The 25,512-nt window shown below is 40.7% G+C and overlaps 1 protein-coding gene across 5 annotated transcripts; it reads right to left on the bottom strand.

The window, feature by feature from the left end:
• Positions 1 to 134: 134 nt before the first annotated feature.
• On the bottom strand, positions 135 to 21,877 carry nrbp2b (nuclear receptor binding protein 2b). 5 transcript variants are annotated; one of them, XM_061759017.1, is made up of 19 exons: positions 21,505 to 21,661; positions 10,406 to 10,598; positions 7,437 to 7,559; positions 6,752 to 6,853; positions 6,589 to 6,678; positions 5,812 to 5,852; positions 5,623 to 5,717; positions 5,525 to 5,548; positions 5,358 to 5,444; positions 4,552 to 4,607; positions 4,385 to 4,480; positions 4,000 to 4,132; positions 3,780 to 3,882; positions 3,628 to 3,678; positions 3,416 to 3,551; positions 3,226 to 3,300; positions 3,064 to 3,127; positions 2,867 to 2,922; positions 135 to 2,610 (listed from the first exon to the last, which is right to left on the bottom strand). In XM_061759017.1, the coding sequence occupies exons 2-19, from the start codon at positions 10,442 to 10,444 to the stop codon at positions 2,524 to 2,526; spliced, it is 1,458 nt and encodes a 485-aa protein (XP_061615001.1). In that variant the 5' UTR covers positions 10,445 to 10,598; positions 21,505 to 21,661; the 3' UTR covers positions 135 to 2,523. The 5 variants fall into 5 exon arrangements, with proteins under 5 accessions (XP_061615001.1, XP_061615002.1, XP_061614998.1 ...); XM_061759018.1 differs by lacking the exon at positions 21,505 to 21,661 and adding an exon at positions 11,600 to 12,269; XM_061759014.1 differs by lacking the exon at positions 10,406 to 10,598 and having other exon boundaries at positions 21,505 to 21,877.
• Between the last annotated feature and the right edge of the window lie 3,635 nt (positions 21,878 to 25,512).

Here is a 25,512-nt window from a genome sequence, read left to right as displayed (position 1 = left end):
ATTCATTTGTCCTTCTTCACTCAAAACTTTGTTTCTTCATTACCTCCTTCTTTCCTTACATTACACCCGTTTTTTTTTTTTTTTTAAATTCATGCATCCTCACACCTTTTATATATAAATAACTCCAGACATGATCACACAGCATATGTTTATTTAATTGCCATTGCTACAATATTTTACAAATGCACATCCAAACGCAAGTTTCATTCAACAGCCTTGACAGATAAGACCAATATGATGATGATTATTATTATTGTACCATGTATGCAAACATTCACGATCAGCATCCCTCCCCCGCCTTTCTGGAACTGAACTGTTATTGACAAAGGCATAATGCAAAGTTTTGAATGCTTGCAGGCTTTTTTTAAGACATGCAGTTTACAAGATGTTAAAAGAGCAAGAGAGGCACTGTTTCACATTGGATTAGGATCCGTAGTAAACTTCGCCCAAAAAGCCGCATAGAAAGTTACTGCACAACCTGCATGGAAGAGGACTACCCGGGAAGATTCCGGAATCCCGTCTGCAGAGATAGGCAAAAAATAAATCTTACAGCAATCACTGTACAACAGTCTGTTATTTAACTGGGAATTTACAGAACAAAAAATAAATAAAAAAATTAGTGTAGACAAAACTTTTTTATGTCAAGCTGTATTAGGAAAATGGTTTTTGCTGGAAGCGAATAATTTACATTACTTGAAACATCTAGTGCATGTTACATTTCAGGATCGACATCCTTTAGGAATCTCAATGAAACTTTAAACTAAACCCAAAATGGAGAACTTCCTGATTAATTTCTGGCATGGTTGGTAGGGACTTTTTCGTGCGTGCTTTTATGATAGACATGCCCACCAAATTTGTTGTTAACTGGTGAAATCGTTGTAAGAGGCTATTTCTATCCCCTAACTTTCCAGGGGGCACTACAGGATTGAGTTTTGAGAGGTTGTTTATGGGACCCCAAAAATACATAAATTAAACACACACCGGCAAAAACAAATTTTGTTTGTGTATGTTAAGGCCCTTAAAAGGCAATTCATTTGCTGTAAGAATAATAATAACAGCAATTTCAAGAGGGCTCTAATAATAATATTGAACCTTGTACATTTAATAGCAGGACTAATGCTATGGCTATTGAAAAAATAAATATGAAAATTTGGATGGATTATTACTTACCACACTTAATTAATGGGGGCAACAGAAAAATAAAGCAAACGAGTTACATGGTTGAGAAAATCTGTCAATGATTCAAAATAATATTTACATCCAATACACAAGAAGTTATTTTGCACATTCATATTAAACATACCCGTGCCTCTCTAAAAACAAAATATGGTGGAGTACAGAATTTATTTCAGTAGTTCAATTTAAAAAGTGAAACTCATTACATAGACTAAATGAGTTATTCCCAACTATTGTGCTGGGAAATTATTCTATTTCACTTGCTTGGTCTGAAAATTTATATTCATTTACTACAAATCTTTGTTCATCCATCTATGCTATTTGTTGTTTTTGTGCTCAGGCCCAAGCGTCTACGAATACGAGTGCCTTGACTTATGAGTTTTCAAGATACAAACTGATTTTTTGTCTTGAGATACAAGCAAAAATTTGGGATACGACTGCCCGTATTGCAAGTAACCACTTTATGTTGAAGTGAGGGGAGGCGCTTCATTTACACAGGACAGAGCAATTTCTAATAGAAAGTAGTGCTTTGCTGCCATCTTGTGGCATCTGTAAGCAATTATAAACCATTTTAGGTGAGGTGACAACTACTCGCGGATGTTCTCAAGTAGAACATTTCTACCATTTATTGAGATGCACCTTTATACCATTCATTCCCAATTAGTCAGTTAGCCTTAATTCTATTTTAATTGTGTTTTGTCACTGTATTAGGCACTTTGCAACAAGTCTTCGGCACTCAGAACACTTTCAGTGGGAGAAGCCCTTAAGAGCACTGCCATTTAGACCTGGGGAAAAGTAGAAGGAAATGCAGTGTGAAAAATATTAGAGAGAGCGACTAAACACCACAACCTTGTGCGACGCTTCCCGATAATAAATAATTCCACAGTGAATGAGTGTTAACGGCGCACAATGGATGGGGTACAAAAAAAGGTCGGACGGAGGTGGATGCTGGAGTGCAAAAACGTTGCAGAGTAAAACATTCGTTTGACAGGATGGCTGCAGGTAAAACGAATGTCTGGGATAATGGCATCCGCTACGGAACCAACACGTGTTAAGGCAAACGAGCCCTTTGGAGGGAGTGGATCTGAACACAACCATGATGCGTCTGGTCCTCCTGTTGCCTTTCCCCGTTTGCTGTGACTTCTCCGTTGAGCCTTCTGTTGTTGTTGTGTTGTTTTTTTTTTTGTTTTTTTGTTTTTTTAAACATCCCTCAGTGTTCCTCTCACTCCAAACAGGCTCCTGCTCCCTCCGTTTCCGGCTGTAAGATGCCATAAAAGGTCCCTCAAAGGCCTCTGGGCCCCAACTACCATCCGTCCTGGGGCTGCCGCGACTCCCCCGTCCGTCCCCTCACTGCGTGCTCCCAGAGGGCAGAGCGCCAACCCGGTGTCGTTTGATGGCGTCTTCCAGGAACCCGGCCACCTTCTCGATGTCCTCCTTGGTGACAAAAGAAACAAGATCAAGACGAGGAGAGGTTTATGAAAAGCCGTTTGAACATTTATTTGATATCTAGCTTATACATCCCACCTTTGCACAAACATTATATTGCACAAATATTACCATAGCATAATTCCAATAATAATTCCTTGATATGTCAGTAAGCAGACTTAGAGGTTTTTCGCATTTTCTATCCACTCTACCAATCAATCTACAGTATGTATTTTTACAGCCATTAAAAATAAATGTACTGTACCTCATTTATGAAGGCGTAGTGAACAAGCTCGCTGGCAAGGTCTTTGGATGTGTCAGCTGAAAAGGTGCACATGACATCATTAAAACACAGTGAGGGGATTCAAGCCAATGAGAAAGCAGCATTCTCCAAGACACGGTAATGGTAACTGGACTGCACTTATATAGCGCTTTATCTACACTATTAAGTGGTAAACCTACTTGGGAGGATGTCACAGCTAAGCTGCCGGTGAAGTTTGTCGTCCATCTTGAGAAATAAAGACAGCTAGAGTTGATATAAAAGAAAGAGTGCAATTTAAAAATGAATCAATGCTACAATAGACGTAACACGGAGGCCGATAAGAGAGCCTTACAGGAATGTACCTGATGTACTACGTGACTCACATGAGTTTTGGTCCCTTCTTCATTCGACTCCAAGTTGCAGTGAATCTGAACGACCTAATAAACACACAGGATGTAGCACTGTATATAGCAATTTAAAAGGAGAATTGATGGTGTAAATCATATTTTTCAAGGTATATAATTCCACTGCTGTTTTACGTGAAGGGCTAACCTTCCTGCTCTCCGTCTCCTGGGGTTCCGGCGTGGGCGTCTTGACTGTCTCCACATGCTCCTGCGACAAGGAGAGGGCGCGAGGGACGGGATGGGGCCGGGACGAGGCAAAGTTCATCAATGGGTAAATCCCATTCCTGAAAGGCGGCGGATAGAAAACACGCTTAGCATCGCAGCTAATCCTTCGAGTCGTGTTAACAGTGTCCCACTTACTTGACGTCCTCCAGAAACTTGTCCAGCTCCAAAGGGGACACATGGGAGTACCTGTCAGATATAAAAAGCCAGCGTGGTTAAGCATGTGATATTTACTGTAGGAGTTGCCAAAACTGCCAGGGTGCTTGATTTTTTATTTTTTATTTTTTTACTTTAGCTGAACTCCCAGCCTGTCTTCATGCTTGATCTCTGCCATGACGGCATTGGGGTCGAAGGACTTGGTCCTCTCTTCCACGCAGTTCTCGGGAAGCAAGTCTACACAGCCAAAGGATCAAAGATTTACCTGGTTGGTTAATTTCACACTTGACGGGTACTCCACAGAGACCCATAATAGGTCCCCTTGAATTGACAGATGCTGTAAGAGAGACTCACACTGGTTGTTAATGAGGCAGTGGGCGGCCAGCAGTTTGAGGGAGTGCACCTCGAAAAGGACGCGGTGGAAGAGGAGGTCGTGGGCGGTCGGACGGAGCTTGGCGTCGGGGCGCAAACATGACTGTGTGAACTCCTGCGTGGAGAAGACGACACCCATTTTGAATGGAATTGCAGCATTTAATCACGATGGACACAATTCTTAACCTATTTAATTATGTTATTACACTACACTTTTATAAAGTACAACATTGCGGAGTGCTATTTTTCTTAAACAAAAGCATCCAAGTGGTGCCCGTTGAAGCATGTCGTGTGAATCTAGCCTTTGTGACTGAAAGCGCTGTGAAGTAAAACCCGAGAGGGTGAGTGTAAACAATGTAGCTCATACTCTCATGAGAGGGTCTTCCAGGGACTTGCCGGCGTTGACGATGGCCTCCTTGGACACGGCAGCATCGCCGTTGGCCTGGATCTCCAACACTGCCATCTAGAGGTGACAAATCATCTGTCAACACACACCGACACACCTACACACACGCACACAGACAGGTTTCTCACCTCCAGAGCGCAGATGCCGAAGGAGAAAATGTCTATGGCGTAATCATCTTCGCCGGCTGGGGAGAAAAGGCGGGGCAAAGAAGGAGTGAGGGGAGTGGGTGGAGACATACGGAAAACATGGAGGAAAAGCAGATATAGTTCATGTTTAACCGCTGGCTTTCACAGGAAACACCTCTAAGTCCATGCAGTCGAGTTCTTTGAGTTTGGCTACAATCAAATGACAATAGAACAGAATACAATAGGAGCCCGTATCTCCAGCGTCCATCTTAAAGTGCCCCATTAAGGACACAACATCATGGAGAAATTACAAAACCTCTATAACATAACTTAGTATGCCTTACCAGCACATTGTCTTATTTAAATGTATTCGTAATGTTTATAATTATATAAGTACTATTTTATTCTATTATTTGTTTTAATGTATTTATTTAATAGATATTTTTACTTAAATTCAAATCAATATTATAGCTAAAATTGAAATTTACATAGTTTTATATATAGTTATTTTTTTCTAGATTTACACAATGTAATTGTATCTTATATTTCGATATTTAAATACGTTTCTATTTATTTTCATACAGTGTATGAATGTACAGTATTGGATTTCTTATTTATTTGTGTATGTATCTATTGCTTTCTTTCCTTCTTTCTTATTTTTCTTTATTTATATCTAATATTGTTAGGGTATTTTATTTCATCTATTTACATATTTTTTTTAATTGGTTGCAATAGGCCAATTGAAACTCTTTTTTGGGGGTTAATAATTATCTTAAAACATATGGCGACAAAACCAGCATTAAACTTACTTCCATATTCCGGGGCAAAAAAATGAAGATTCCTCTGCTCGTCGCGATGTTGCCTCCCTTTGCCCTGGACGTTGGCATCTGGGAATACTGGGAAGAGGTGATGAACGGGATAGTGTCGAATATAATCTTAGAGATGAACGAAAATTAAAATGGACTCTTTTTCTCACCGTTAACAAAGAGCCGATGCCACACTGCAGAGAGAAGATCACAAAAGAGCATGAATTATCTTTCTGCAGTAGCAGGGAAAGCCCTGCAGGGATCAGACCTGAGCCGATCTTGATGAGTCCGTTGTGCTGGATGAAGATGGTGTCACACGTCAGGTTCCCGTGAATGATTGGCGGATCGCACGAGTGCAGATAACTGCAGGGGGACGGGAAAATGTGCATCATATATAAGTAAAAGAGCCGGGTGCTGCAGCACTGCCATAAAAATTGAGAAAATAATCATGCAGTACCTGAGTGCTGAGAGGATCTGCGTGCACCATCTTTTCCAGGCCTGAAGTATAGAACACAAAAACATGGATTGCATTTTTCATCTGATACGCAGTAATGAAGCGTCAGTTTTAATAAAGCGGTACGCACACACCAACAATGGGATTTTTTTTTTTTTTTTTTTTTTTTAGCATTTTCCCTTCCTTCCAATCAAACTCAGCAAAGGCACGCTAATCAGATGTCTCGAAAAGTTGATCGTGAGCAATTCTCCTTTGGTGTGGGGTGTGTCAGGAGTGATTTCTGAAAACCATCTGGACCAACAATCATAAATGTTAAACCTGTTCAATAATATTTGCAACCGATGTAGTTACCAGATAAAATAACAGTCAGGCATCTTCTATTTCTTCTTCTTTGTAGTCTGGAAGCACTAGGGAAAACGCGCTGCCTCTCACAGGTCAGTCTTGGTACTGCACTAGTTATGGTTGTGTGGTGTGCTATGTTGGTGTTCACCACACACTACAAGAGCAGTAAGCTCACACAGTGATTTTTTTCCCCCCCTTTGCATCATGTTTGGGGTCTCTCATGTTTTAAAAACAGGTTAAGAAGTTTAAAATCTCTATTTGTGTATCCCGCTCAAGCGAATGGCGTGAAAGCGTAAACATTGCGCGGGGGACTACAGTTGGGTGAATCGTCGGGCCGCCGCGTTGCGTAACAGCTAATCCTGTTAGAAAATGTGGATTTCAGTGATGACTGGACAGCAGAAACACACACACTATGATTAAAGACAGAGTAAGACCAACCTTCACATTCATGGTCTTGTGGTTCTTCTTGGTTTTCTTGAGAAACTGCTTGAGGCTGCCCGACGACATGTATTCTGTGATGAAGATTACCTGCGGATGGCATTAACGTCAGCACATAAGGCACTGATACATAAATAAATCTACCAAACAAGTAGAAACATACCCGAGCCTGACTTTCCTTCATATCCAGCCAATACTTGTGGAACTTGACGATGTTGGGGTGCTCCACCTGCATCAGGTTCTCAAACATCTCCTTGATCTTTTCCTACACCACACCAACAAACAATATGACGTCTTCTTGTCATATTTTCAAATACACAAGTGGATTAAAGCACAATAAAGAGTTTAGTTGCTCGACCTAGCCAGAAAGTTGGTACATTAATAATTTCAACATCAACACTTGATGACATCATATATTTGTCAAAAAGGCAGGAGGAACTAAAATACACAAAATACTTATTACATATAAAACAAATCTACGACAATAAAGAAAGAATACAAAATGTTAAGTAATTACGAGGGTAAAACCGTACCGTTGCGTGAAACAGTCAGAATACCACAAGAAAAAGTTGCAATATTATGAGAATAAAGTTATATATTTCGTAAAAAACTGCGCCACATTATGAGAATAAATTTGTAATGTCATGTTACGAGAACAACGCCGCAAAAGTGACAAGAATAAAATCGTACAGTTGGGAGGAAAAAGTCGTACGATTACGAAAAAGAAAAGTTGCGATAACACGAGTTGTATTTTTCCGGTAAAAATTAAAGTTGAGAGAAAAAGTTGTACATCTGTAAAGCGAGGAAAATAAAGTCGTCACGCAAAATGTAATTCTAAGTCCGTGTACCTCCTGCGCTTTGAAGACCTTCTTGTCGGAGAAAAGCACCTCGTTCCACACCACCTCCACCCCTTCCTCCGTGTCCATGGCCAGCGAGGCACTTTCCACGCCTGGCACATTGCCTTGGCTCACCTGCAAGAGGCAGAGAAACAAACAAAATTATACAATTTTACTGAGTTGGCATCGATTCTTATCTCACGAAATAGACTCCCCCCCCCCCCCCCTTGTGGTTTGGAGCGTTAAAGCTGATTGCGCACAAAATTGTGAAACTGCAGGCCATAAAAATGACGACTAGTGAGAAGCGTGATAATAACCCACAAGCCCACCGTTAAAACGAACATTTCACACACTGTAAATCCCTTTGCTAACATTGAAATAGAACCACAGACTGCAAACCATAGTGTGCATGAAAGAGCAAAGTCGCAAAGGGTTTTACATCTGAAAGACTCAACAACAACAAAAGCATAGCCGTGAAAATTAGACGCACGCATGCACAAGCTGACACACACACACACACACACACACTCCCCCCATTGGAACTATAACATCTGCTAAAAGCTCCATATAATCCATTGACAGTGATTGGACACTGTTGCTTCCATGTATAAAAAGAAATCAAGACGTCTGGACCACACCTTTATGGCGTCAGCTGAAAGGTGGAAAGACCACAACTCATGGAAGCGCCTCTTTCGGACCCCTCGCTTATATAATTTGAACAACGTGGCGCTCCTCTATCATCATCTATATCAAAATGACTGCCCGCCACGCTCCGTGACGGCCTGGCAACACATTATTCCGACATCCTACGCTCGCAATTAGCGCTAAATGCTAGCCATTGATAGACGGCGCGGAGCTGGCCCTTCGCGATGTCACCGCAGACGTGCGGACATGAAACAGCTTTCAGTTTGCGGCTCCACAGGGGGACCATTGTTCGGCGGGGCCCGACGACCAGACCGCGGCCACCGCTAAAATTTCATTAGTTCCCCGAAGGAGGTTATGTTTGCTGGCAGGGTTACGCAAAGGTTACGGAATCAAGTTCAGAGAAAATCTGTGGTGGGTTTTTGAGATGGTTGGTGTATGGTCAAAGGACCCTTCAGGGTTTTATTTGCACCTTCCAACACTGCATGATAGTTTACATTCTATACAACGTGTGTCAGAAAAACTCCAGGACTGATTTCACCAAAGATCAATTTCAAATCCTAAGTACACGTTTTCCCCTATGTCACCAATGGAGACGTGGTTCAGGTTCTAACAGGTATAGCTGTTCTTTGTTCTTGCTTTTAGCTCTCTCCTCACTTCTCCCAAGGTTCCTCAACCAGCTCTCAGCAGTTGCTGTCGTGTGCAGTCATTTTGATCCCTCCTTTCTCGCCACCTGTCCCCTCTTAAATCATGTACTGCACGGCAATATCAACCGCAGTATGTTTGCTGCTAGAAGTCTTTCTGAGAGTGCTTCTCCTTGCAGGCAAGACCACTCAGTACGATCTCGAACGGCCACTCAGCGGGAGACGAGAATTCGATTATTGGTTACGGATCGGGTAGTGGAATGGCAAACCATGGCGGGAATTCCTTCCCTTGACAGACTGTCAACGCTCTCTAGATGTTGAGAAACACTTGGTGGCAGTGGAGGGGTTCTGTTACATGTTACAGAATAAGACTGGGAAACAAGCACCTGAGGTCCTGGCCTCTGATTGGCTGGCAGAAGGGAATTCATGTCATCACAACACCGACTTGTGTCTGATGTTTCCTACATCATATGACCCTGCGTGAAACTGAATTATTATTATTTTTTTGAATATTCTGCTGGATCTTTTCAAAAAAGAGGCTTGTGTTTTCCCTCACCAGGCAAAAAGTTGCAAGAAATAAAGTTGCAATATTACGAGAATTATGTACAAAAACAAAATGACGTAAATGAAGTTTGAGTTGCAATGAACAAATGTCAACATTTTGACAGCTAAACAACAACCTACATGACCGCCATTTTAGCGATGTTTTGCCGATTTCAACGACAACATTGAAGACATAGGCGGGAAGCCCCACGACAAAGGTAAGTGTTACGAGATTCATTCAATTGTTTTGTATTTTTTCTAATATCTCCTGTTTTCTAATATTCAACTTCTTTTTATCCTGATATTTCTGTATTTTTTTGTCTAGTATTTAATTTTTCCTACTTTTGGGTTTTTCACTTGTTTTTTTTCCAATATATCATGTTTTCTAATAAATTTGTCTAATATAATAACTTTTTTCATCATATTCATCAGATATGTTAGTGTTTATTCCAAATATTTTTGTATTTTCAGTATTTTTTTCCAACCTTTGCATTTTTTTTGTTTAATGTCTTAAGTCCGACTGCCCTTTCCGTGTGTATTTATTTCCCGTGTTTGGCAGCCGTGATAAAACGCTGATGAGAAGTAAAAGCCTTTAAGTTACAACGGGTGGAAATAAAGTTGGAAAACGAGCGAGAGCGGTGAAAACCGAGGTAAAAATAACAGGCAAGAAACATCAGGAGGGGTGATTGGGGGGGGATACATTTCTGTGAAAAGAACCAAAATATCCTGAGGTGGTGGCTTAGGTGTTAGTTAAATACCAACAAGGTGGTTATTGCGCAGTCTGATCAAAGAAAAGGTTGAGCAATCCGGGGAAAATCTGATAGGAGACTTTAATCTAGACATGAAAAAATATATACAAGCTGAAGTGAGTGCTAATACGGTACAAAACCTTTGAGCATTTTTTTGATATGCTACTAGTGTATGGGATTGCGTTACCAGTGAGGACAAAGTGCATACTACTACATGGATCATGTACAGTATATGTGTATGTATATATACTTGGATATCAAGGATAGGCGAAAATGCTCAAACGGCTTTCGATACGCCAGTGAGGCGGTGTCATACGCAACGCGTTTTGTACGAGTAGACAGGTGAAGTGTGCGGAGGCCAGCGCGGTTGTCACGGCGATCAATGAAAGAAGCTCTTTGTCACCATGACCGAGAGAGCTCTCGCAGCCCCCTCGGTTTGCATCGCCGCCGAGCCTCGTCCCACACCTCCGGGCGCACGCCGCACCGCATCAATATTTCAGCATCGCCAGACAGACCGCGTCCCCGTGAGAGGCTCGCTGACGGGAGGGCGCCGTATGCAAATGAGGCTTTGTTGCCGTTTCGGTCTCTGTGAGGGCCTTAGAGATAAGAAGAAATGTGGATAAAAGGAAGAAAATGTCAAGATGTTACTTTGTAGTGATGTATGCGCACTATGTATGACAGCTGCGTGAATGAAAAAGCACAAACCATGTGGAAGGGCGTGGCAGGGAACAAGAAAGACAGCATTACATCGACAAGTATAAAAGATGCAGGAATAAAGTCAAAATTTTATGAGAATAAAGTCGTAACATTGTGAGAATAAGGCTAACATTACGATAATTTTATGCGAATCAAGTCATAACATTGCATGAAGAAAGTGAATAACAGTGTGAGAATAAAACTAACATTAAAAAGTCGGCATTTTAAATTGAAACAATGTGAGAACAAAGTCGTAACATTGCAAGAATAAGGCCGTAACATTATGAGGAAAGTCTAAATTCTACAAGATAGTGGAAATTTGGAGAAAAGTGTTGCAATTTTTCCGAAAGTCGTAACATTGTGTGAATAAAACTAACGTTGCGCTTTGAGAAATGTTTACAACAAAAAGTCGTAACGATAAAAAAAATAATAATAATGAAAACGTACGATAAAAAGTCACAACTTTGTGATTTATGCTGTATCATATTGAGAAACATCAAAATAAAAAAAATGTCGTAACATTTTCGAGAATAAAGTCAACATTGCAACACAAAGGCTGTAACATTACGAGAAAAGTCCTAATATTATGAAAGTCGTAACATTTACGTACGAGAAAAGTCGTAACCATGGTAGGGAGAGACAGTTTATCCGAGAGGAGACTGAGGGCAGCGGAAACGAACGGGAGACTGTCAAATAGCGCAACATTACTGTAACATTATCAAACTATCATTTTGTGGTCCAGTTTGGGGATTGGGATATTAAATGTGGATGCTTAAGACTGCCAATTAATCCCCAAAACACATTAACGACCATTTAAAGCCGAGTGGAGTCGTCGTAGTAACGAGATAACGAGGAGACGAAGCGACAGAGAGCTGTCACGGCTCGTCTCCCGCCTTCTCACCATGCCCCGCCAGTGCCAGCGGCCGGAGCCACTGACCGTCTGCTGACCTTCGCCTCCGTCGCTCTCGCTCTCTCTGTCTGTCTGTCTCTCGCCCCAAGATGTCACATGGGCAGCTTGCAGCCAACCTCAGAGAGTGACAGCGTGTGTGTGTATTCAGCGTGATGAATAATGACATTTATCCAGTCTAAAACAGGGTCATATAAGGGACATGAAATATTAAAAGCATCAGTACGCAATAGAATTTACCATCAGTCGAGAAAAGCGCGTAACAAGCCTGATGCGGTTGTTGCTTTGGTACGCCATAAATCATCAGTTCATGAGTCGGCTACATGTTTAATCATCCGAAAATTCATACAATGAAATAAAAAATGAACACCATTAACACTATTGAGTCAATGTTTAGTGCAACTTGGGTTTTCTTCTATATATTTTAGTTTTTATCCTAAAATACTTTGATTTCTAACATTTCTGTATTTTACATCTATTTTAGTTTTTCCGCAAAATTTTATCTATTTTCTAATATTTGCATATTTTTGACAGATATGGTCTAATATTGTATTTTGTTTTCTAATATTTTTGTTGATAATATCCATTTTATTTTGCATTTTAGCAAATTTATGTTTTCTCATCCACCTAATATTTTTTGTATTTATTTTTTTAATCTTAATTTTTTTCCCTAATATTTTTCCATTTTCTTTAATGTATGTATATGTTTTCCCTAACATTCTCACAAATATTTTCTATATATTTTTTAAATACTTCAGTCGTAATAGTCAAATATTTTGTATATTATTTTAGTGTGTTTTCTAATATTTTGTATCTTTTTATATATTTCTGTATTGGTTCATCCAATGTTTGTTCCCTATTTCTTCCGATTTTATCTAGTATTTGTATATTTGCCTTATACTTTAATTTTAAAAAAATTGACATTTTTGGCTAATATTTTTGTTCTAATATATCAAATATTTAAGTATTTTTGTCTGAGATGTGTATTTTTCTAGTATTCTGAATTTTTTTAATATTTTTAAAAAGGTTTCCTCTCACATTTATGTTGAATATTTTTTATACATCTCAAATACTTGTATGCATGGGTATTTGCGAAAGACTAGGTTTTACATTTTAAAAAATGTACTTGATCTATAAATCGGGTTGATTTGACCTGCAACATCGCGGGAGGGTTTTACAGAAAGGCTGAAAAAAGGACTCTTGAATCAAGGTCACATACTGTAAGTCGACATCTTATTCGTCATCACATCACACGTCTTCATTTCCTCAAGGAGATGTCGACGCTCGGAATGCGCCCAAGCGAGACGGCCATCATGAAAACGAGCGCGGTTCACGTTTGTGGCTGCGATTAGCCTCGCTGCGCCGTCCTTCTTCCCATTGTGGCTGTGACAGTGCTGGAGATTGACAAGGCCCGCCGGTGCAGGAGAGAATCCCGCGCCGGCCAGGACGTGACGAGCATAGCGTATTACGCAAGAAATTTCACCCGGCTTTAATCGCCCAGAGGGCGACAGAGGTGCACAAGTATCAAGTTCACGTCAATTCTCACGTTATCTAAGTCCGGCTAGGCAGGTTCAGCAGCCTTTCGTGTTGGGTGAGACCTTTTGAACACCTTTCTACTGATAGAACTGAAGCCACATGTTATATACCATAAGTATAAGGAATATGGGTAGATTACAACAAAGAATGACAAATATATATTTTTTAAAAATAATTTTAAAAAGAAAAACAATGAGAAAAGGCCACAGTTCATCGAAAGAACATCTGCTAGCTTAAACGCCGTATCGGGGCTAACAGAAATTAGCATAGCTTTTACGGTGAACCCATTAGTCGACAAATCAACTTTACTTCTCCGCATCGACGTTTTAACGGTCGAAGCCGACTAATCGCTAATTACGTGTTTCTGGTATCTCATCGTCATGTCGTCCAATTTACAGAGTATTTTCACCTCGCTCGTCTGCTGCCGTCGCCAGACTAAAACGCGCCGCGGAGCAGCGAAATATCTGGCTAACAAGGCAACAGTCTTGATATTTCCGTGCGGGTCCGAGAATAATTATAACAACTTATTATATTATAGTTATTATAATAAACAACAAGATAATCGGCGGCACGGTGGACGACTGGTTAGAGCGTCAACCTCACAGTTCTGAGGACCCGGGTTCAATCCCCGGCCCCGCCTGTGTGGAGTTTGCTTGTTCTCCCCGTGCCTGCGTGGGTTTTCTCCGGGCACTCCGGTTTCCTCCCACATCCCAAAAACAGGCATTAATTGGAGACTCTAAATTGCCCGTAGGCATGACTGTGAGTGCGAATGGTTGTTTGTTTCTATGTGCCCTGCGATTGGCTGGCAACCAGTTCAGGGTGTACCCCGCCTCCTGCCCGATGACAGCTGGGATAGGCTCCAGCACGCCCGCAACCCTAGTGAGGAGAAGCGGCTTGGAAAATGGATGGACGAACAAAAATAATCCAGTTGCGGAAGAGCATAGCCTTGTTAGCTTCGTCTTTCATCACATTACAGTCAACAGCGGCCCCAGGTGTAGCCCCTTTCACACTGCCGTTCAAACTTGCTGCCACTGTTTTGTGTGTAAGGTACTTTGGTTTCATTTCGATGACTTTCCGCCCTGTTAGCAGTTGATGAGCTGCCTCCTCCACAATGCGGTGAGAGGAGGACGGACGCTTTACTGATTGGCCTTTTTTTAGCCAGCAGTTTCAATGTTCCTGGAAAACAAGCAGGACTGTTTTTGTTTTTCCTCCCAAAACTGGCGTGTTTACACAATTGACTGTTCTCTGAGTTCTTGGAGCCAGCCTGCATTAAAAAAAAAAAAAGTCTTAGGAAAGACAAAGAATGTGCCTCTCTCTTGGCATGGCAGCCTTACTGCTGTACAGCTTTCCAGCAGAGAAAAAAACAAAAGGGTGACTCAGGTCAAATTGGCTCCGCACAGTTGCCACATTCAGGAGCGTTGGTTACATTAGTGGAATAGAGTACAAACGATGGAGCAGGAGTAAGCACTGTTTTGTTACCCGTGTCAATTAGTGGAGACCGTTAAGACGGCCCCATGTGGCGCACATACAGTATGAGTACTGTGACTTGAGAGCTCGTGTTTATCCTCCAAGGGGATTTAAATGAGAGTCCAACTCTTTGAGAGAAGCGGTCATCTTTCAGCTTCAACGGGAAAGAAAAAAAAACGCCAACTGCAGAAGACGACAAAGACGAAGGTGGCGAAGAAGAAGACACATGCATATGTTAAAGCGTTATGAAAAATGGCAAAAAAAAGAAAGCTCCAGTGACATTCAGGGAAATATTCTTACATTGTAATTTTGTCTAATATTTCGGTATATTTTGTCTAATATTTTTGTATTCTTTTAACTCTATTTATATATTATATTTTCCTAATATTTTTGCATTCTTAGTTTTGGTTGGTTTGCTTTACTATTTCCTTAGCCTAATAGGATTATTACCTATGTCATTTTTAAATTCCTCTCACAATATCAACCAAAAATACCAATGTACTTAGTAAAGCATGTTTTTTTTATGTCTGTGTAGCTTCTCAGGTCATGGTAATCTGAAACAGTCGAATCGAGGAAAGTGGACTCTTCCCGTTTGTTGCGTTTTTGTGTGTGTTGTTTTTCCGAAGACGTAAGAAATTTGCGTCTAATAATTTTGTCAAATATGTATTACTTTCCAATAAATTGTATTTCATTGCATTCATTTGTATACTTATCACATTTTTGGTCTAATATTTTTTTTATTTCTCACCTAATATCCATATATTCATCCTAATATTTGTGGCACTAGAATATGCTGTCATGTTGTAACCATTAAGTATGTATTTACAAATGTGACTTTTTTTTTTTTTTTTTATTTAGCTTTACCTAAAAAACAACAACAACAAAAATATTTCTTTGCATTTTGGATGACTTTATAAAAATGTAAATTTAATGTTCAAATTTGCGGTGAAGTGGCGTTTCTCTGTACGGATGCTCTCAAAGCCGTTGTGCCGTCTAAGAGGTTTATAGCGCTTATCCTCTCCAGAGACGAGACGGAGCTGCCGGAGTCAATCCCGAGTGACTACTGACTACTTCCCCGACGCCTTTCAGCAGTTCCCTGGCATCTTATTATGTCATTAATGCGACAACACTCCAACGACTTCATTGCATCAATGAGAGGGCTGGGGAGAAAATTAACTGGAGCTGAATGCTAACATAATGGCAGTAGGTGGGTGAGGAAAGCAGTTTCACAAGTCCAAATGGTCACTATGAGAACGACCACTGTTCTGCGAGAACAATGCTTGTCTGTATAAACAAAGTAAAAGACTGAAGACATTAAGTAACGCACTTTATCGCCCTGATTGATGGCTGCACGCGAGACACTTTTGTCGCATTGAGCCAACAACACATTCAAAATGTGAATACAAAGCAGATTTATGGCCCGCAAAACCACAATTTCCGCTCGCATTGCACAATTTGACGATTTCATCCCATGGGAATGGCTTAATGTGAACATTTTATGCGCGAGCTGCACGAGTCTGCGTTATTGGTCTTGTGGAAATTGGTTTTCTTATCCGATAATCATCTGAACTGTGAGAAAATTACTTTGCTTTCCATTGCAAACGTGCTATTTGTTCTACAGACCCACGGCACGCTGCCAGTTACATAACCTGCTAATTTAGCCTTGACTTTAACTAGCATGAATGCGTAGTAGACTAGTATTTAGCAGACATGCGAGTCGTTAGCCATGACTTTAGCAATGTCTATGTTTTTAATTGATAAACCATGAGTCGGTAGATGATGGGCTAATTTACCTGCTCGCTGAGTCGCGTCTAACTAGCATGAATCTGTAGCAGGCTAGTAACTAGCTGACATGCAAAGAAAGAGAAAGGTTAGGGTTCCAATCTTTAGCATCTTAAAAGTTAACAGACATGCTAGTTTAGCCGCTTCTGACAAGTATGGATCTTTAGCACACCAGTAATAACCGCGCATATTCTATTAGCGTCTCGTTTAGCTGCTTGTATCATTGTCTGGAATCAAACTAGTATCCAGGCGGAATGCTTATCTAACAGCTACTGTAGTTTAGCCATTTCGAACATGTGGGGATCCATTACAAAGTCGTTCGCAAGCTGACATTTGCTGACATGAATTTAGCCTCTATTATAGCTGCTTCTAACAATAAACAATCTTTAGAACCTTAATAGTTACCAGATGTGCTACTTTAGCTGCTAGTAACAAGTATGGAACCTTAGCAGTCTAGCGATTACTTGCATATTAAATTTGTCTCCATTTTAGCTCCTTCGACTTCTAACTAGCATGGACCAGAGTAGTAACTTGTTGTAATGACAATTTAGCTGGTAATTAAGAATCTTATAATGAGCACGGCTATTGTAGGAACCCTTGTAGCGATCTGTAATGCTAGTTTACCTGCTAGTTTTGTTACAGTTTGGGTTTGTCAAACTTTAGTATGTACCAAACACGATAAAAACCCATCAGTAACATAGTATATCAGAAGCCTGAACGCCACTGTGTCACATTTATGTGTGTAATATGACGTAGCTTCTAAGATAGCCATGTTTGCTCTCAAGGGTCTACGATACAGACGGTTGGAGTGCAAAGGAATGCAACAACACTTCAAACTGTATCCCTTATTTTGTTGAAGGTTAGTACAGAGTAATCTTATTTGTGCCTTGCAGGGTCTGAAGGAGAGTTTGTGTAACATTTAGGGGCCGCATGTTCTTTTAGTGCAAGGACTGTATCAGAGCACCTGGTCAAAGTCAAATAAGCAACAACTCACTATTGACTGTTGCCCCACCCGGAATTTATTCTTTTCGAAGCCATACGGCAGCTCTAAAAGCACATTAGAGTGCATTCGCATCAACTTGACTGCAGCTGCTGAGTTTGGTCTGCATCACAGTTATGAGACACTACTGCAGATACAAAGCAAATACACCCCGTAGTGGCACAGTACTTGAAAAACTGCAACCACAAGGTACTAGAAATATTAGTATATTTGGTAAGCGCCATGATCTTCAAGTAATGCATATTATCGCTAACCAGTCTGCGTGCTAGCTTTTTAATCAACTCGTAGAAAGAGCACAACATCTCTTAATATAAACATAATACAAAATATACACACACAAAATATAAACATAATAGAATGTACATTGTTGACACATGCTAATATGCAGACAATATTGTTTATCATTTCCAACCACGTAAATGTTTAAATGTTACAATGGTGCAACGACAAATTTGCTCAACCGACGAGCCACCAGGTATTAGAGATATTATCTGGTCGTACCGGGTGGTCTTGATAGCAGTGAACAGTGAGTTGAGCAATGTAGGTTAAAGCACAGCCGAATGCTAAGCTAACATTAGCATGTGTGTTTATCATTACTAGCAGTGTAAATGTAACAAAGGCGCGACAATGACAAATTTACTCGACAAATGGCCGATCAGGTACTAGAAATAGAACACGTACCACTATGCAGAGTTAAGGGAGAGCAAGATGTTAAGCTATCATTAGCATGCGTGTGCTCACATCATCCTCTCGACCTCGTGTTAAAATGTCACAGGTTGAGATCACATCACGTTTTGTTTTGACACCGCAAACTGACACATATCACCAACCTTTCTTATATTAACTCTGCCAAGGCTCTATGCTACTGCGGCTCAGTGATAAAAAAATGTGTTTTGGACACGCCACTGCGCCGAGACATTTCACACGGGGAACGGCACAAACGGCCACGTGGCAAATGTCTGGCTGAAACGACAGGAGCGTCACAACCATGTTAAAACAACACATCAACAGTCAATTTTTGTCTCAATTGCTTCGAGACACAATTAATCACACATCAACAGTCAATTGTTGTCTCAATTGCTTCGAGACACAATTAATCGGTAATCAATTCCACACAATCGACATGATTCTAAACCATCAATTAATTCTTTGACTATGACGCATTCAGGGGGAGTCCTGGAGCAAATATCTACTCCTGTTTTAATAAACTAAACGCTGAAGTGCATTTGTCGCAATCTTTTCAGCAAACACTCGTAGTGTCTGGCTTTAGAAAACACTGTTATGCAAGATCTTATCGAACAGCCATAAAACAAGAGCATGTCAACACACACACACACACTAGCACATTGTGCCATTAAACCATTCATAAATCTGCTAGTGTGGCCATGTGACCTAACAATCCCCCACAGTAGTGTTGATTGGATTGGCTATAAAAACATCTGATTCACACAATAGCACTTGTTGGCATACACATGAGCCTTGAAAATGTACATTAAAACTAGAAAATTTATATTGGCCTGTTACCTGTTGCAAGCCTGTAACACACCTTTGTGAAAGATTTTCTTGCGAGTCGGGCTTGCCTTGCCTTACTTTAAACTTTCGACTCAACAAAACGGCATCTTAAAATGCTCCAATTACAAACAACTTTGGCTAAAATATTGACAATAACTAACATACAGCAAGATAGCATCCTGAGTGCAGAAAACACAAAAGGCAGCTCAATAAGGATTTACCTTTGTGCCCTGTGCTAAAAAAATATTGTGAACGAGGATAGTAGTTATGCTAGCCAATAGCAAGATCGCAACCTGAATAGAGAATATGCTCATTGATAAGGATTTTACATTGTGTCCCTGTGGTCAGAGAATTAGCTCAAATGCAAACAGTTATGCTAAAAGAGCAAGATAAAACATCCTGAATACAGAAAAAGGACAACTGCGTTGCATTCCTATGAGACTATAGCGGGGAAAAGCATAAAAAGTGTGAAGAAAAACAAATCTGATTTTGACACATTGCGTGAGTCACTTCGGCGAATGTCGCCATTCTGGAAGATACAGGTGACTCAACCATGCTTGATTTCCTGTGTAGTTTCATTAAAACTGAGACTTTGATGCGGCTGCTTATTACCACTTCCAAAGCAGGATTGGACTAGGAGGACAGAGCCAGCAGAGAGAACCGAACCATTTGACATGTTTATTTAAATGCCCAAGCTCAATAACAAATCAAGCGGCATGCATTGCGAACTTTGACACACTGACTTATTTACCGAGCATGTGCGATACAACTGAGCCTGCTGGATGATCTGCGCAATGAAGCTTGCTTGACATGATCAAATGCATGCACAACAGTGCTGACCAGCTTCGACTCAACCTATCAACAATCAAATATTAGCAGCCATCTATGGCCTTGGCTAGCAGTGTTTAGCGAATGCATCACAGCTCTTATTGATAGCTGGCTAGTGCTCGTAGCGGGGGGTTGAAGGGGTGATGGAAGCACTAAAGTTAGGTAATCAATGGGTGGAACAACGCTCGGGCGGGGTTGCGAAAGGCCAAGCGTAGTTTCTGGCGTGGCTGTGCGAGGTCAGGTGGCTGGCGACAGAAGAGTGCGAGCCAGAGATAACCTTCACATTATAAGTCTTGGCTTTATCACAAGTCGCTAGCGGGGGTGGCACCCCTGCCCAACGCGTAATCACCGAGTCGTACAAGCCCGTCACTTTTGTTGTCTGATAATCAAAGTCTTGTTGACTTTTTTGCTTATTCATGTTCTCGCTTATTCTTGGGTTGTTGTTGTTGTTGTTGTTGTTTTTTTTATATACTTCCGATCTACTAAAGAAAAAAATGGTTAGCAACTTAGCAAGCTAGTGGGCTAGTTGTTTGGATCTACTACCCTGGCTGCTAGGCAGAATTCATGGGCATAATCATTTCTTTATGCACGTGGTTTTCATAAACATTAAAGGCGATTTGGAGTCATTAACAAACCTAACAGAGGTACTTGAAAAATGTCAAAGACAATTTTGAGTCACCTACGTACCTAATATACATATTTTTGTGAAATTTTGTCTTCAACAAACCTAATGTATAGATTTCTGAAATATCGAAGGCAATTTATGAACTTCAACGGTAAACAAAGAAAGTTGCAAGTCGTCAACAACAGTACGTTAGAACCTTCAAACAACCTAATGTATGTGGTTTGGGTAAACAAAAGCAATTCATTCTTTAATGGCTCAAATGTACATTTTCCTAAACGTTTTGAGTTTTCAAGTCATCAACGAACTTAGTGTGTTTCATAAACACCAAAATTTGAGTCTTCAACGAACCAAACCTGCATTTTTGTGAATACAAAATAACTTCAATAAACTTAGCATAGACGTTTTCGTAAACATCGAAGTCTATTTAGTCTTCAAAGAACGTAATGTACAGACCTAATGTATGTTTTCATAAAAAAAAGGCAATTGCATTTTGCATTAACCAAACAAATTTTTCCATTAATAGCTATGCTGTTGTTTTAGATCATCTTCTTTTCCTTTCGACACAATGATAAATTAATTCACTTTGTTTTGTGTTTAGTACTTTAACTGGGAGTGGCATTAAACAGCTTGAAGCCTCTTTTTTTTTTTTAATCCGTTTTTCAATATATGCCAAACTGCTGCTTGTTGTGAAATGAATCAACTTTGAGCTCGCCGCCATCATCCAGTCCTCGTATCTCCAGTTTACACTCGTAAGACAAAGCAGTAAATCGGCCGAATGATGGCTCGTATCTCGAAAAAACTCATGCTACGTGTTTTAATGAACAATTTACTCCTGAAAAAAAATCCATCAAGATCAGAGAAATTTGAGTCATAAACTAACTTAGTTTACTTATATATGTTGTGTCTTCAGTTAAAACTTAAAACAAAGTACATGAAAAGCGTCAAACTATGACAAAACCGCAAAGTAGCCGAAATGTTGATGCAGCTCTTGTATTTAGATGGTGCAGGGGTACCTAATGAAGTGTCCAGTGAGTAGAGTGGTTTGTTGTGGGATTGCCGTGCCGCACACATACATGCACGCACGTACACGTAAACGGAGACATACACGTAAACGTACTGTACATGGAATCATTTTAATCGCCCACCGACCTGTTCTTTGCGCTTCTGCCATCGTCCACAGGGGCTTTCCTCCAGGATCTCGCTCTCATCCTCGCTCTCCTCCTCCTTCCCCTCGGATCCCGATTTCCTCTCCGGGACGGACATCGTCATTTTCACGCCGTCTGGTGTTTCCAGATTTCAGCCCCCCCTCCCCCTCCCCCTCCCCCTCCTCCACCAGGAGGGCACCCTCCTCCTCCTCCTGTTTCGCGGGGATGAGACCCGCCGGACGACGCTCTCCTTCGGCCGGCGTGTCGCCGTCTCAGTTGGGGCTGATAAAGGCTTGAAACAGGCTTCCCGGTTGGGATAGACGCCACACCCCCCTTGTGGGTAACAAAAAAAAAAGGAAAAAAAAGCCCAGACTGGATGGAAGTACGAAATAAATCGGGTAAAACTCCCTTCTTAGCTTCCCGTGGACGGTCCGAGCGAGGCGGGTAGACGTGGAGAGCTTCCCCGCGGAGGCGGTCGTCGCATGGCTCGCCAGGTTTTTATGGAGGAGGATTAATGTCCCGCGTCATCCTCCCGAGTGCAGGCGTGTGTGAGCCTCTTGTGTTGCTCAAAGCCTCGCCGAGTTGGAGCACATTTACCGTAATGGCGTTTAACGCAGAGCACGAGCAAAATGTTGGAGGCTCACAGCACCTGGGAGGAGGAGGCAGGAAAACTTGCGACTCCTTGGAGGCGGAAGGTGAACATCCGGGTACCTCTTTAAAGGCAAAAGCCGAATATCCGGCCACTTTCAAGGCGCGTAAACGAGTAGCCGCCATTTTGCTGTTAGCAAACATCGTTGTTGTTTTTTTTGGTTGTTTTTAGCTTTTAGAATTTGGGCACTGTTGGGGGTACGCGAACCATCACCAGAGACACTTTTCCATGCAAAAATGAACTGTATATCTGCTGGAAAAAAACGTTCTCTTGATGTTTTACAATTAAGTATACAAAAACTTCAAAATAAAATGACCAAGAGACCATGATTACAAGATGGCGGCTTCTAGCGAAGTTTATTTTTTAATTTTGTTTTGCTTATGATCCCCCTCCTGATCGTAGCGGGTCTTGAATTAGCCAAAAAGTAGAACATGCTAAAAACCATAGATATGGATAAGTTGCCATGATGTAGCATTCCCGCTGAAAGACGTGCTTATATAGCGGCCATGTTGGGGAGGTCGACGTTCCTATAGAAGGCAATGCACGCACAGTGAAATTAAGTCTTACCTTGCATATTCCTCAACCGATTTTCATGAGGGTTACTGTTTTGTCAACGCCTAAGCGTATGCTATGAATACACAAAATCTGGGGGGGAAAAAAACACTTAAAAAAAATATTTACATGTGAAAGGGACTCCCAGTTCTCATGTCATAATTGTACGACATTTTGCACAACCGTATGCAGCACAGTGTACCAGCATCCTTGGTCTCATGGTTTTCTTGCCGTCCACAAACATGGAATGCGCTGACGACGTTGACCTCTAGCTTAGTGTCGCCTTCGGCACGGAGCTAAGAATGGGCGTGTCGTGTCTACCCACACTAACTAAAACCCGAGTTTTCCCAATACCAAAATGGCGCGCTTTTTGACGTGTCGTGTCAACTAATTCCATGCACACTACCAAAAAGGAAAAAAAAAATCATCAAACATTGAAATAATTTACATTTAATCACGTAGACGTTGGCTCAAAAACCATCTTCTTGTTGAGCCCAAATTAGAAGCATTACGGTAATTGGTTGAGTCAACGTGAAGCTGGTACAACTCCATTCAGCCATCTAGTGGTTTAAAAAAATAAACACACATAAGGAAAATACCGTGAAGTGTACTGTTTTAAAAATCAATTGTATTTGATCATTTTCATATTTATTGAAAATATGTATGTATGTATGTTTGATCATTTTTATTTTATTCAACTTTATTTTGTATTCTTATCGTATTTTATTGAATTACATTTTATTTTATCTCTTTTTTTAAATTTACATTTTATTATATTGTATATAGAGCCGGTGTGTGTCCTTTTTGCTATCAATGCGGCTCTTTACTATCATTGCTTATGCATTTTCAAGGTGTTCATTGAGCAATATGGTTACCACTGTGGTTGCAGAGGTTTACAACTGAGAGCTGAGGACTCTCATTGGTCAGTGAGTTGTAATCACACACGCATGTTGTAATCACACTCAGTCTATATTTAGCACTTCTATTTATATTTAGGGAGGCCCCCACACTGTCCGGTCTGCCGTGAACGAGATTTGCTCTTGGCGCGAGGCCGCACGGTACACAATGGCGAGGCCGCAAAATGGCGCCTCGAGTACGACAAGGCGAACGGGGGGGATAATGATATGCCAAGTGTGTGAATAAGAAGAAGGCAAATATTAGACATAGACAGGTGTGCAGCGAGAGTGAAGGGTGTGCTAAAAGTGCATATTGAGTGTCCTTTTTTCGGTCTGCTTGTGGGGGAAAAAACAGCTTTGTATAAAGTACCTGAAAGCCGTAATTGGCTTAAAGTACAACTGTCTTCAGAGAAAATAATTTTGGTTGAACATCGCAGTACTTTGGTAAAAGTCTTAAAATATAATAAGATATGCTTTATTGATCCCCAGAGAGGAACTTCAGGTGTTACAGAAGTTTGAAAAGTATTAATTTATATATGTTTTGACTTCACTGAATTCATATTAATGAATTTAACCTACCTCAATGTGTTAGTTCAGGCTGCCCGAGGAGTTTTTGAATGTGAGTTTTTCTGTAAATTTAGGAAGTATAAATTACAAAGTAAAGTACAGATACCTGAAAATTCTACATAAGTACATTAGCAAAGTATTTGTACTCAGTTGCATTACAAGACTGCAAAAAAGTGTTGATAAAGGAAAAGTGAACATAATCCTAATTGGACAGGCATTTACATTTTTAATGTAGCAATATTACATTTTACACAGACAAAAAAAGGCTTAAATGGGAGCATCAACTCTGTTTCACTTGCAATAAAATGAGCATGCAGCAGGCTACTTTTTTCAGGTTGTCAACTACTAAACTGTTGTTTTGTTTTGAAACACTTTTAATCCATTTGCACTGCTAAAAGTGTCAGACCTCCAGTGTTGTAGTTCATTTGTTTGCAGTGCTCCGTCCTGGTCGTCACCATGTCCTGAAATTACAGAAGAAAATCCAGGAAAGTAATTTATACAATTTGGGAAACAGGCTGTAACATAAAATGTGGGGGGGGAAAGTCAAGCACTGTGAATACTTTCTAGATGAAGTGTTGATTACTGGCATGTGCATTATGTGCAGCTGCACCTGGTGCGTTGTTGTGTCCCAAGACTTTTGTCCGGCGATACCGTACCTCAGTGAGTCTGGGCCTCTGAATGCAGTGAACGTAAGGCGTGGGATCCGGTCTGATCTGGTTTTCCTCTGTCTTGTAACACACCGCACAGTCCATGAGAGGCTGCGAGGAAATCATAAAATGAAAACGATGAATATTATATTGCATGAACAATCTTTTTTTCCTCACTAGCGATGTGACGGACTCACTCTGTCGTTCCTGTAGGGACATTCCCGGTTCGTCGACGTTGACCCTTTGGGACATCGGGTGGGCTTCAGTTGGAAGTGGTGGTAGTAGTACTTCACATCAAATCCACACTTCAAATGAAATGCATGCAAACAATCGAAACACGATTACCTTAAACATTGGAATTTTATCTACATTACAGCGGTGCCTTGACTTACGAGTCTTATTCGTTCCGTGACAACGTTCATATCTCAAATCATCTTTCCCCATTAAAATGATTAGAAATGCCATTAATCTGTTCCAGCCCCCCATAAAACACCAACAGAAAATGTTTTAAACTTGATTTTTTAACAAGAAAACTAACATTCTAAAATAATGTTCTTAATAAAAAAAAAAAAAACATTAATAATGTAATTAGATCACAAGTAAAGAATTCAACAGTTCGAGCATTATGATTCCGTGCATTCATTGTGCTACTCCTTCTGGTGTGCGCACCTTGGCCACCAGAGGGAAGTATAATACAAGCA

The sequence above is a fragment of the Phyllopteryx taeniolatus genome, chromosome 20 (genome assembly GCF_024500385.1).
Source record: "Phyllopteryx taeniolatus isolate TA_2022b chromosome 20, UOR_Ptae_1.2, whole genome shotgun sequence".
NCBI classification, from domain to species: domain Eukaryota; kingdom Metazoa; phylum Chordata; class Actinopteri; order Syngnathiformes; family Syngnathidae; genus Phyllopteryx; species Phyllopteryx taeniolatus.
Note: the sequence above shows the minus strand (reverse complement) of the source record. Positions and strands in the feature narration are given on the sequence as shown.

Bases quoted from the DNA above. Each gene is read 5' to 3' on its own strand.
- nrbp2b (XM_061759014.1), bottom strand. From the start codon at position 21,624: ATGACGATGTCCGTCCCGGAGAGGAAATCGGGATCCGAGGGGAAGGAG. The intron at 5,445-5,524 runs GTGAGAAAAAGA...ACCTCTTCCCAG, and splicing joins GCATCGGCTCTTTGTTAACG to TATTCCCAGATGCCAACGTC. The intron at 3,128-3,225 runs GTACATTCCTGT...TATCAACTCTAG, and splicing joins TGAGTCACGTAGTACATCAG to CTGTCTTTATTTCTCAAGAT.